The 12,835-nt window shown below is 52.4% G+C and overlaps 1 protein-coding gene across 2 annotated transcripts in view; it reads left to right on the plus strand.

Moving 5' to 3' along the window:
• The first annotated feature begins 5,181 nt into the window (after positions 1-5,181).
• Positions 5,182-12,835, plus strand: part of NCKIPSD (NCK interacting protein with SH3 domain) — a 52,320-nt gene continuing 44,666 nt past the window's right edge. For both annotated transcript variants that reach the window (XM_083869660.1, XM_083869661.1), the window contains exon 1: positions 5,182-5,387. In XM_083869660.1, the coding sequence (XP_083725786.1) occupies positions 5,217-5,387 (171 nt within the window). In that variant the 5' untranslated portion in view covers positions 5,182-5,216. The remainder of the gene's footprint in view (positions 5,388-12,835) is intronic.

Genomic DNA, 12,835 nt, shown 5'->3' on the forward strand with positions numbered 1-12,835 from the left:
TGGAGAAGACCCACCTTTTCCTGTCAGCCCTGCCCTAAGCAGGACCATTGCCCAGGGTGGGCTGCATTGTGCTGGGTGTGACCCAGAATCAGTGGCTTTGCAGGGACTGGGTGAGAGACAATGTATGGTCCAGCCTGGCTGGGTCCAGGCCCCTGCTCCTGCTTTCTTATGGCTGCCCCTGGAGGATGCTGCATCAGCCCCAGGCTTGTGGGGAGCTTGCCTTACATAAATAGGTCACTTCTAGCCCAAAACTAGGGTGGCTGACGGGAACTGCCATGCATCAACTGGCTAGAGATCAAACACATTCCTGCAGCTGGCACCAGTTTCTCCAGTGAATTGAGCTCTGCTTTACAAGCAAGGCACTGGGGACTGATGTGGGGGCTGAGTGGTGCTCTGTGTACCTGCCAGGATGTTTTGGTAGGTGGCCTCCCTGGCACTGGGGCTGGGCAGAGCAGAAGCAAGAAGAGGCAGGGGAAAGCCCCTGGCCTTGCTGGAGGAGAGGGCACCTTTGTCCCTGCACTGTCCTGTGCTGCCTCTTAAGTAGCTGCTGGACTTCTTTCCCTGACCTGGGTCTGTGCCAGCGGGGAGAGACACACAAATGCCTTTTATGGAGCGAGAACAAAGTATGTCCTTGTGGCCAAGCAGTGACATCTCACAGGGCAGCAGCCTGAAGTTGTTGTGTTCCCTGTCCGAGGAGAATTGTTCACTCTGTGGCCCTGGGCCTGCAAAGGGCTCAGACCCAAGCCACTGGGGACACAGTGGTTCTCAATGCACAAGGGGCAGAGGGACCCTGTACCCTGATGCCTCTGCATCACCCACTACTGGAGACAGCAGGTGCAGTGTGTGGTCCAGCAGCTGTGCCTCCCCTGTTTCTAATGGTGGTGGGCTTAAGTTTGTATAACTGGAGGCTAACAAATCTGTGGTGCTGTAGTGGGGCTAGAGGACACTGTCTGGCTATCTTGTGCATGGATCCATCCTTGGCACAGGGTGAGGGTCCTGCACTGCCCTCTCCAATGGCATCCAAGCCTTGGAGTCGTGTAGGGCAGGGCAGAGGGGGCAGGGAATGAATGGCTTGTGTCCCTGGCTGGAAGCAAAGCCACCTTCCTTCAATTGTATGGAAATGAGGGTTGGCAAAGGAGCCTCCCCTAGCCCTCTGTTGCCTGGCCTTTGTTCAAAGCTTGTAACTCAAACACCTGAATGAGAGCAGAGCAAACCCTGGAGACAGTCCTCACCAGGCTGAGCACCCTGTTCCATCAGTGGGGATCCCCATTCCAGCACCCCTCACCTGCTCACCAGGGCCTGCTGCGCCCACCTGCCAGCCCAGAGCTCCCTCTCATAGAAAGGATGTAAGCAGGGTTCCTGTCCCTCCTGCCTCACAAACTATATGGGCAGAAAAGGGTGACACTGGCTGCAGCCTCACAGGGTGGAGGCTGGTGCCTGCTGTGCTGGGCTGCCAGCTCCAGATGAGGTGATGGGCTCCATCTTCTCTTTCTTGGGTTTTCACTATTTCCCCACCAGCTGAGCTGTGACAGGCTGCATTGGCCGCGTGGAATCTTTTCAATTTCTCTTTGAAAGAGAAGCAGAGGAGCTCCTGCAGCCCACAGAGGCAAGATCACTGCTGCGCCCCAGGCAATCCCTTGTTTTGCAGCTCTTCCCATATGCAACGAGGAAAGGACGTGAGCAGGGTGGTGTTGGGCAACGCAGCACCGGCCTGCTTGGAGACAGATGTGAAGTGAGGAAGCGTCCTTCACCTGGCAGCCCTGTGGCTGGAAAGACAACGTGGGGAGCCCGGGGAGTGGTGCTCTCGCAGCTCGGTATTGGAGCCCGCAGAGCTGCCCCGGCAGGGAGAGCTGGGAAGGGGCCGTGCCGCCCACAGAGTGCGTGGGCTGGCGTGGTGCTCATCAGGTCTGGACCCCAGCAGAGTTTAACAAGAACAGGGAGCTGTTGTGTGATGCCAAAGAACTTGTTTTCCTGAAGAGAAGCTACAAGGCACAGGCTGGGCTCTGTGCTGCTCGCCTTGTAACCTGCAGCGCCTCAATCCTTCCCACAGCATCCCCCGGCCCCCCTCCCCACCATCCCTCAACTCTCCCGACCTTCTGTCTTCTTCATTTCTAGGAAGTGCAGCTGTTGGCAGGCACTGGCTGCTCCTTCCTCCGGCCACAGGAGGGGTCTGGGCCCCAGCCAGCTCCGGCTTTGTGCAGAGGGGTTGCGCAAGGAGCCCCGCGGGCAGCTCGGCCCCGCAGGCGGGCGGAACAGAGCGGTCCCAGTGCCCCCCACTGCCCCGGCAGCCTCGGCTTCTCCGCGCGTTGTGCTCTACGGGGAAGCAGCCGCCAAAAGAGAAGCCCCTTGCTGGTGTTTTCGGTCTTAGCACGGATCACTGTGTTCCTTGCAGGAGACAGGAGCAGGGCTTGGTCCTGATGGCTGGAGCACCCTTCCCAGCTTGCTGGCAGGCAGCACTGGTTTGGGGACTTCTCCCGTAAGGCAGCAGATGTGGTTGGATAGGTGAGACCTTCTGGAAGTGATTCTGATGTATGCAATTGGGGGTCCTATCTACAGCTTTTTAGTGTGGTTTTCCAGGAGGCAGGGCTGTCAGGACACTGGGAAATAGGGACATGCCCAAGAGATATTCCATCCAATGTCTGGTCATCCTCGCCATGGACACCTCCAGCCTCTGCAGGACACACTAAAAACACTGTCGCTGGACCTGTGGGCCTGGGGTCCACACAACACCTCACATCCCTATGACTTTTCACCCAGAGAGAGCTGGTGGAAGTGCAATAATATTTGTATACCCAAAAGTAGAGCGATTGATCCCACTGCTGTTTTGCAATGTGTTGACGAGCAGACAGTGCAGACTTATATAAGTGTATGTGGAGCTGGCGAGTTTGTGTTCCAATCATATGAGTGCTGTTGTGCAATGCCTCCCCTCTGCAGCTCTGGAAGAAAACAAGAGTTTGGGGGCTGCCATGCGTGCACTGAGCTCTTCAGTGATCCCAGCCCCCAGCGTTCTGAGGGCAAGGGATGCAAGTGTTATGACCCGAGGTCTCAAGTTGAGCTTCAAAAGTCACCTGCAAGCGATGCATCAGGGTCCTTGTTCGTTGCCCCTCCCTGTCCAATATAAATCACCCAGCATTTGCAATTCAAAGCTAATTCATCATCAGCAGGCTGATTTGTCCTGGGCTCTGCATTCTACCCAGATGCAGAAGGATTTGCAGGGGCCTTTACAGAGGAAATCCTTCCCAGCCACTGTCTGGCAGAGCTGGGGTGCAGTGCTGAGCAGAGACTGGGGGGCTGCTGCTGTGCATGGGAGGTGGGTGCCTGCATCCCCTTCAGTTGCCTCTGCCTGCCAGCACAGCCTGTGCTACCGACTTCGTGGAAACAAAGCTCTATTACTCCAGCACAAACAACTGGGCTCATGCCAGGGAGTGGCTAGGGCTCACCTAGAGTGGGAACAGAGCGGCAGGGGACTGCCAAGCAGAGAATCCTGTTCCCGTGGGATATGAATGGTGCCTCAAGAATAATGACTCCACAAGCGGGAAGGTTTTCTCCCCCGCAGTGGCGATCCCTGGCTGCCCCGCCCTTGCCCGCGGTCATGTTGTTCCCTGCTGGGCATCTGGAAGGGACCGTGACCAGGCAGGAAGTCCAGACCTGAAAGGCTCCTGAAGGATTCAGTCCCAATTACATCTCACAGTTCCCAATCAAAGCACCGTGCTGTTTTTCCAGCCTGAGCATCCCCAACTTCAGCTCACTGCAGTGATTCCCAGTAGCCTCTGCAGTGGGGGAGTCTAGGCAACCGCTCACTCCCACTCCATCCTCCAACCCTGCTTAACCAGTATCGGCCAGAATTATCTCACTGCCAGTGCTGGGAAAACTGGGGGCCTGAGCGGGCTGTGCTGGGAGCAGGGAGGGGATTGTGGCCTGGTTTTTATTGTATTACCACTGGTTGGATTGGGTTGTGAATAGTTTCTGGATGAATTACACTCCCCTGTAACTGTGAGCGGGGATCTGTGGATTGTTCCATCTCTGCATCCTGGCAGGGTGGGCAGGATGGGTGAGGGGTGTCTTTGTGGTGGGCTTGGCTGCAGAGTATATACTAGTCCCACTGGCGTGCTGTACCCAGGCCCCCACCCACCCTGCTCCCAGGCTATCTGCTGGCTTTGCCAGGTGGAGAATTAGTCTTGTTCGTAGGTCAGCATGGAGAAAGCACTGGCTGGGGAAGAGGGAGGGGGGGCCATGCCCTGCAGGTCTGCTGCCCACTGCCCCGGGACAGCAAGAAGGGCTCACATCACTGGGCAGCAGGGACCGAGGGAAGCTGCTGATGTCTTGGGGGGGCAAACGGGCTTGCAGAGGTCTTGGGCTACTTGGGTTAGTGTCCCAAAGGATTGTCCTCCTGAAATGGGGCAAGGAGATGAATGGGGCTGGGGGCTGCTGTGTCTTCTTGGAGAGCTCCAGGCCTGACAGGCCGTGTCCCACGTCCCCACGGCTACGGGCCAGGCCACCGTGTCCGCTGCGGGTCAGAGCCAGCCCTGATCGTGCCCTGATCCCGTGCTGGGAACGGGACCGGCCCAGGGGAGCCCTGGGGGAAGCCCTCGCGGCACCCAGGGTGAGGCTGGCGGGAACACAAGGACTTTGGGGACACGGTGGTTCCAGGTGCTCCAATACGGGATTCCGAGAGGAGGGGCTGCTCAGGGACACTCTCCGGGACGGGCAGATTTAGCGGGGAAACGATGTGCCCGCGGCCTGGCGGGGTCACAGGGCCCAGGCGCGGCTGGGCGAGGGCCGGTAGGCGGGAGCAGTGACCCCAGAAGCCGGCAGTCACCCAGGCAAGTGTGTGATTGAGGAGGGACACAAACGGGCCGCTGCCGGGGAAGCGTCCGTGCTTGATGGATCCTGCCAACGGCCCCGTGGGTGTGGGCGCGGGGGTCAGTGCCGTGGCTCAGCCCCGCGGGTCGGTTCTGAGGGTTCTGAGGGTTCTGAGGGTCAGGCCCGGGGCAGCCGCCGGCTCTCAGGGCCGCCCTTGCGCGGGCCGCTGGCACCCCCTGCCGGCAGGGCGGGCGGGGAGAGCGGCGCCGCCGCGCCGCCAGGGGGCGGTACCGCGCGGGGGGCGGGGCCGGCGGGGACGTGAGGGGCGGGGCCGGCGGGGGCGGCCAGGGGGCGGGGCCACTCCGGTCCGGGTGGGCGGGGGTGCCGGTGCTGCCGGTGCCGGTGCCGCCGCCATGTACCGGGCCCTGTACAGCTTCCGCTCGGCCGAGCCCAACTCGCTGCCCTTCACTGCCGGAGAGACCTTCCTGCTCCTGGAGCGCAGCAACCAGCACTGGTGGCTCGTCACCCGCGCCGGCTCTGGCGAGACGGGCTACGCGCCGGCCTCCTACCTCCAGCGGCTGCAGGTGGGCCGGGCCGGGCCGGGCCGGGCGCGGGCGGCTCTGCCGGGGGTCCCGGGGCTGGGCGGCTCTGCCCTGGCCCCTCGCAGGCAGCGGGGCTTTCCTGGCTGTCCCAGGTTGGGTTTGTGCCGGCGCGGGGGTAGAGCACAGTCCGGGTGCTCGGAGCACCTGCCCCCCGCTTTGAGCAGCCCAGCCCCGGCCGCTCACGGGCCCTGGTGTGCCCTCTCTGGGAGCCGCTGGCCCGGCTGGGGAAACGGGTGTGCCATTTCTGGGGCCCTGACTGCCTCTGCGGTGTCTTAGGCAGGGAGGAACAGTCTGGGACACTTGGGCATGGGAATCCCGTGCAGGGAGGGATTTAGGTTGCAGGGAGGCAGGAGACATCTCCTGAGGTGTCAGGTTTGGGGAGCACCAGCGCTGCGGGTCAGGGACAAAGGGAGAGCTTAGCGGGCTCGTCCGGAGGAAGGGGCTGAGTGTGGATCTCCAGGGCCTGAAAGTCTGGCGGGCTCTTCACTCCTGTAGAACTGGGAGAGAAAGACAGGAAAATCCCTGGGAGATGCTGAGGGGGATTCTCCTCCCTGGAGTAAACATGATTACAGGTAAACTGGAATCTCCCGGCCAGCAGCCGTGGATGCTGTAAGTTAACAGCATTACTGCAGCCGTGTCCGTGCTGGCTGCTCAGGCTGGAGGCTCTGTGTGTGTGGTACCCCCACACTGAGAGGATGGTGAAGGGTGATTGTCCTCTTTCCATTAACACACCATGGCACCCACAGCACATCCCTGCTGTCCCAGCGGCTGGGAGGAGCCATGGCGGCTGCCTGCAGTGCCAGCACTTAGAGCCAGATTGGTGATACTGGAAATTACAGAAGGTCCGAGCACCAACTGTGGCCCTAACTGGAGTCTGAGGATGGAGTACACCTTTTGCTGCTGGGGTGTGAGCACTGTGTCCGAGCAAATGTAATGGGAAAGAGGTTCCATGTGTACAGTGCAGGGGTTGCTTAGTGAAGGCTTATGAGGGAAAACATGGCTTCTAAAAATTAAAATAGGCATTTCATGTAGAACTAATTCATAGGGGCTTTTGTACTTTTGGGCCTTGGGATAGCTGTGGGACCAGGGTGCTGAAGACTCTGCTTCAGTGAATGGGTAACTGCACAGAAATGCATGTGAGTGTTACAAATGGGCCTTTTGGCGTCTGTCTGAAAATGGTGACAACCCCCTTTATTTTAGTGTGCTGCTGCTGTTCCTTTAGATGCCATTGAATTTCTGATTAGCAGTAAATCAGGCTGTAAGTAGGTGTGGGTGTGGGCTTTGCAGAACACTCAAGTGAGACACACATTAACAGGAGAGTGTGTACATGTGTTAGGGCAACACCAGGTCCCTTTAGTGGCCACTTGACCTGTCCATCCTGTGAAGCTGGGGCTCTTCTGCAGCCTGGCAGGATGGCCTGATGGAAGGGGACATCTTGTGTATCAATAAGCCCTTAATAAGCTATTTACAGAAGCTATTTAGTTACAGAGCAAAGACCTTATTAACTGCTAGATTTTAAAACCCCACAGTGGCATAGCTCCAGGTTGCTGCTCATGAGTTTCCTGTCTGCAGTCTCTTGCTTCATTTGCTTGTGTGGCATGACGTCTTCTCACTGCTGTGGGCGCAGGAGCCTTCTCCCAGGCTGCTCACTCATACCAGATTTTTCTTGCAGGTACCTTGCTAGTATGTATCTCAAAATCTTACAGGAAAAGTATTTATTCTATGACTTTACAGTAATTTCTAACATTATATTTTGCTACAGCCTCAACACAGCTTGCAGCCTGCCGGGCTAACTCCTGACATGTTAGTAATGCACTGATATTAAAGCAGCATTGCTGGTGACTTTGTGAGCATTCCCTCTAGTTCAGCTGTAACTTTCCCAAATACCTTTGGACCTTGTTGCTGGAAACAGTCTTCCATGCATCTGCTCATCTGTGTTTTGGCCATTAAATTTCCAGCACCTGAATTTGTTGATGATGTGTGAAGCAGCAGGATCTAATTTGCTGCTCTGCAGTTGCAGTCATCCTGTGTGTCTGTTACTGACTTACTGTTGTTGCATCCTGCCAGTTCTGAAGAGCTGATGTGAAGTCAAAATGTATGTTTCTTCATGTCAGAAAGCATCTGCTCACTGGGAGTGTGCTTGAGACTGTTTGCTCAATGTCCAGAAGGAGTGCAAACAATTTGTCACCCAGTTTTGGTTTAATAAGGGCACTGAGACCAATTAGTGACAGCGGTTTGGAGGCAATTAATGCTGCCCCAATCACAGCAGGGAAAACACTGCTAATGATTACTGTTAGCAGAGAGAGAGAGTGGCCAACAGGAGTCACCATTGTAAAGGTAAGCTTGGCCTTCCTTAGCTATGCAGTGAGGTTCCAGGTGAGCGATAGGTTGGAGAACAGTCACAGTCCCTCACAGCAACCTGCTGAGAGGATGCTCACGAGAGAGGCTTGGGCTGCTGTTGCTGCTTTGCACTATTAGGAGCATTTGTTTTCTTTTGAGCTCCTCTTGAGTTTCAGGGGGTTTTTTTCTCAGCTTTCATAGATATGGGATATTGATGCCTTGACTTCTCTGAAAGAAAAAAATAAAAATAGATCCCAGATGTTATTTAATGCTTATTTTTGTCTGTTGTCTTTTTGCAGGATTTTGTGCTGAAATCCTTGTGGCTCAGTATTGCTATTAAAAGAGAGTTAGTTGTAGGGGAGAAAAAAGCTCCACCAACAAATCCTTCTTAGAATGCCTCTAAGAAACAAGTTGGGGCCCAGCCAGAGCACCAGAAGGTACAGATGATGTGAAGTTAATTTGAGTCAATTAGAAATGGCTAACTTCAGCTGATATTCCTGCTGACTTTATTCTTCTGTAGTTCCCTTTTAGCTCCTGTTTGGGTTATTAAGAGTCATTTCAAGCTGAGTGCCGTTCTGGGGATAGATGCTGAGGCCATCAAACAGCAAGAGGGAAGGACTGGGCTGTGCTGCTGAATGTGGCACACACAGAGACAGTTGCCTGTTGAAACAGTGGCATTACATGTGGCTTAGCCCTGGCTCTGCATGGCTGTGGTGGAGATCTTGGGAGGCTGTGACACCAGCAGGCATGAGCAAAGTCATGTACCCAGGGGCTATGGGTGCTGGTGCCAGACAGGTGAAAACATGCACCTAGCACTGTTGGGTGGCAGCATGAGAGTAGTTGCCTCCAGCTAGTGGTGGAACAAGAAATGTGCTAATATCTAATGCCAGGTGAATACTGCTGCAGGAAAACTGTCCACTCAAGTGCCAGGCCTTCCTATTGAATGGCAAAGTGCCCGTCAGCATGAGGTTGGACTTTTGTCTCCAGCTGTGTGCTGATGCTTAAGTGATGTATGAGTGGCAGAAAAACGTGGAGATTAAAATGGAGCTTAGAGTCTCTGGAGTCAGTCACTCCAGAAGATACGCTTTTCAAAGCTTTATGTGCTGCTGTAAAATATTCAATTTGGAAAGCTTGCTTAGGTGCAGGAGGTTCACTTAGTGTCAGGAAGGGACAAGTGCCAAGTCTAGCAAATAATAAGGTTCCTTTCTGTGGGATAAATAGCTCTATGTTGCTATGATTATGATGGAACCTGGAATTTTGTAATGGGAACGTGGAGTTATTCCAGCTCTGGATGAAGATTTGAGGCTGTAGCACAGGAGCACAGGAGGAGTGGTTGTCCTGGAGGATGCTGAGCTATGGGTGACGCTTGGTCTGCCAGGAAAGCTGATCTGCTCTCCTCCTGGCAGGACAGGGGCTGGCCGTGGTGGTTTGCTCCTGCTATAGCACCCACGTCCAGGAGCAGCAGGGCTGCTTCAGCTCTCAGCTACACCACAACTGATCTTGTCTTGGCTCATGTCTGCACCAACCTAGGCTGCATTCCCCATCAGTGAAAGTGTTAACGTTAAATGCTGGGCAGGGGAATGGCAGCTTCAAAATGCTGCATTGGTAAATGTCAGGGGTGCAAAAATACATGCTAAGTCACAGGGAAATGTTTCCTGATGAATGTTTCCTGGGGATGGTTTAGTCTGCTTGCTGTTACAAATCAGCTGCTCAGCTGTATTAAGCCATTAGGAAACACCTTTGAAATTATTATTAATATCTGTTTCAAAATTACCTTAAATTTATTTGGAATAACTGAAAAATTGTTTGTAATGTGGACTTTGAGTCTCTGTTCATGATTTCACATTGTACCTCTGAAGAGCAAGGAAAGGTCTGCCTGGGTGCAGAGGTGTGTGTGCTGATGGTCAAGAAGCTTTGGACGTCTGGTGAGAAAATGGAGCCAAGCAAAGAGTATAACAAGCATTTTGAGGATGCTTTGGATTGCTGTTTGCTGTATCTTTTTCTACAAGAATAAACAGGCATGTGATAAAAATAAGAGACTGCTTTGTGCAGCCTAGCAACAACTTAAAGTTCTCCTGCAGCATAAGTGCATAGCAGCAGTGTATAGGTAGTCCGACCAGGCAGGCATAGGAGTGGTGTGTCACCTCCCCAGCTGCAAAGAGGACAGGTTTTGTGAGGGAGTGAAATTTTGAGCACTCTCTGTTTGCCCAGACCATTATGTCCTATTTTGTGTTGTAGCATTGACCTGGGTTCAGAGCTGGAATTGTGTGGTGCAGAAGGAAGTAGGAGCTGCTTTTCCTTGCAGAAAGCCCAGGGCGTGCCAGGGCTCAGAGTGTGGGCCTCACAGCTCATGGCCACTCCTCTTAGCCTGATCCTACACCTGGCCGTGCTGTCCAGCCTTCTCCTAAGCTGCCTCTGCTCTTGTCAACCCCACTCTCAGTTAATCCAGTTCACCAGCTTGCTGGAACACTCCTTGTTTCTAATTGTGTTGCTTCTCTGCCGGGATCCATGTGCATTGGTTCAGGGATGGAGCAGCATGTGCCAAGGCTGGTGTTGTGTGGGATCACTGTGGCAGCTCAGGTACTGTCAAACCTTCCACACTGCCACAGAGACAATGATGGTTGTGGAACACAGAATCATAGACAAGCTTGAATTGAGAGGGATTTTAAAGATCATTGAGTTCCAACTCCCCATTTGGTTGTACGTTGTCAATCACAGAATAGTTTGGGTTGGAAAGGACCTCTGGAGATCATCCAGTCCAACGCCCTGCCACAGCAGGGGCCACCTGGAGCAGGTGGCACAGGAATGTGTCCGGGTGGGTTTTGAATGTCTCCAGCAAGGGAGGTACTACAACCTTCCTGGGCTTGCTGGAAACTGAGTTTTGGCAATTGTCGGTTGCTGCAGGAGTTTCTCCCTCCATCTGCTTAAAATCCGGCTTTAAACTTGGTGCTCCTGACCTTTGGCAGAGTTGCTCTCATTGTTCCTGAACAGGTGGTGATTGTACGGACTGTCCCCTGCACTGGAGCCTACAGTGTTATTTGTTATCTGCTGCAGGTTTGACAGAGCTTTCAATGGGCATGAGAGCTTAATTGCAATACTCACACAGATCCTGAGTAAGTGCTTAGGCTAAAAATAAAGTTTTATTTTGGAGAATAAGCAGCTGGTAGTGCTCTGTAGCTGAGGCTGTGTTTCTTGACACAGGCAAGAAAGTGAAAGAACGAACCATTTTTTTCTGGGCTCTCACCATGGAGGAGATGCTGTCTTGTCAGAACTGTTCATGCTTTGAGATGAAGTTTTATTCTTTGCCCCTTTACACAGTCAGGGGAATTATAACAATTTCTAATTACTGTAGACAAACACTTGAAATTTTAGCCAGAAGTTCTACAATATTTCATGGTCCAGAACGATTAGAGCTACAGTAATGATCTTTAGTCTTGGCTGTGAAGACATGTTGTTGTCACTTTTACTCCAATTAAAAATAATTAAGCTTTTTGATACCAGATAAAATTTGTCTCTGTGGCCTGGATATCCGTGTATGAGCAGCATTGGTGGTGGGGTCTTATTGCTCCTGTGTCATGAGTGGAGTGACACTGGTGCTTTCATGGATGGCTCCATTGGGCTGGAAATATTAGGCCTGTTTCAGGGTTCAGCAGCATGAAGGCTGCTTTGGTCAGAAGTGAGCAGGCAGTAGGGACATGTCTGAGAGTCCATGTCCACTCTTGAGCAATGTGACTAGAGCTCTTTTTGCCTTGGAGGAAGGGCAAGGTGGGAGGGCAGACTGGAAAGAAGATGTGGCATTTTCTTTCCAGCCTTTGAAGAGGCACTTGCCCAGAGCAGACAGACACAGATTGGTTCCCAACTTCCCTGTGGGGTCACAGTGTCTGTCAGATCATTGCACCCCTGCTTTGTGTAGTGCTGGGCTGTGAACATTTCAGAGTGTTGCAGGTGATCACATGCTGTTATATTGCAATTTTACTGATCAAATCTGTGATTTTGTTTTTTGCCTACTGTATGGTTTCTGAATGCTTTTCATCAGGAGTAGAAGGCTAGACTTTTTTTCCTTTTTTACATCTGGATGATGATGAGCTTCTTATTGCAAAGGGAAGAACTGCCAGCTTTGAACTAGGAACATCCTGCTCTGTTTGTGCTTCTGCATCACTTCTCACAATCCCGCATTTGTGTTTCCTTTGCGGATTTCTAGCATCCAATCAGATGAACTCTTATTAGAAAAAACAACAAACCCAAACCACACCAAAAAAAAAAAAAAAAAAAAAAAGAGATTTGTATTGAAAGAAATATGAAACCAATAAACCAGAAAGTTCATGGAAATAGATTTTCTTGTGATTGTTGCTCTGTGTGGAGTACAGAGGGAGCAAGACACTGAAGAGCAGGGAGGAATTCATATTGCTTGTCCTTGGAGAAAAATGGGCTCTGTTAGTGATGATGGGAAAACAATGTGAAGAGTCCTCCTCCTTGCAAGAGAAGATGAACTTCTGTGCTCAGGGCACCTGTAAACTAGGAAAGGCTTTGACAAAAGCAGACTATATTATGGTCACTGGCTGACCTAAGAAGATCCCTTGCGAGGGCTTGGGCATATTTGTACCCATGGGGAATGTCAAATCCCATGGTGTAAAGTATTTACATCTGTCAGTGGTTGAAACATGAGAAACAACTGAACCTCTCTGTTGAGGAGAGCTCTGGTTCTGGAACAGAAGCAGCCTCCTTTTTATTCTGTTCCTTTTGTATTTCAGATGTACATAAAAACAAACAGAGTTTGTAAGAGCATCCCAGATTTACTCCCTCACGAACAATTTAAACTTTGTCATTTCTAGACAGGATTATATATTCAGTGTGTGAGCTGTCAGCCTGGGTATTGGAAGTAGGACGATTTCCAGAAGGGTTTTATAAGGAGGAAAGTACAAGCAGCCTTAGTATGCAACTGTAGCATTAGATGGTCTGCAAGAAAATCAGACTTCACAGATATTAACATTCTACATGGCCACTGCCATAACCAAATTTTTTCAAGCCACAGGTTCTAACAGAGCTCTGTGTGCAGAGATTTTCGAATTAAACTGCATGTGCATTGTGTT

Source organism: Zosterops lateralis (genome assembly GCF_965231275.1).
Source record: "Zosterops lateralis genome assembly, chromosome: 11".
NCBI lineage: Eukaryota > Metazoa > Chordata > Aves > Passeriformes > Zosteropidae > Zosterops > Zosterops lateralis.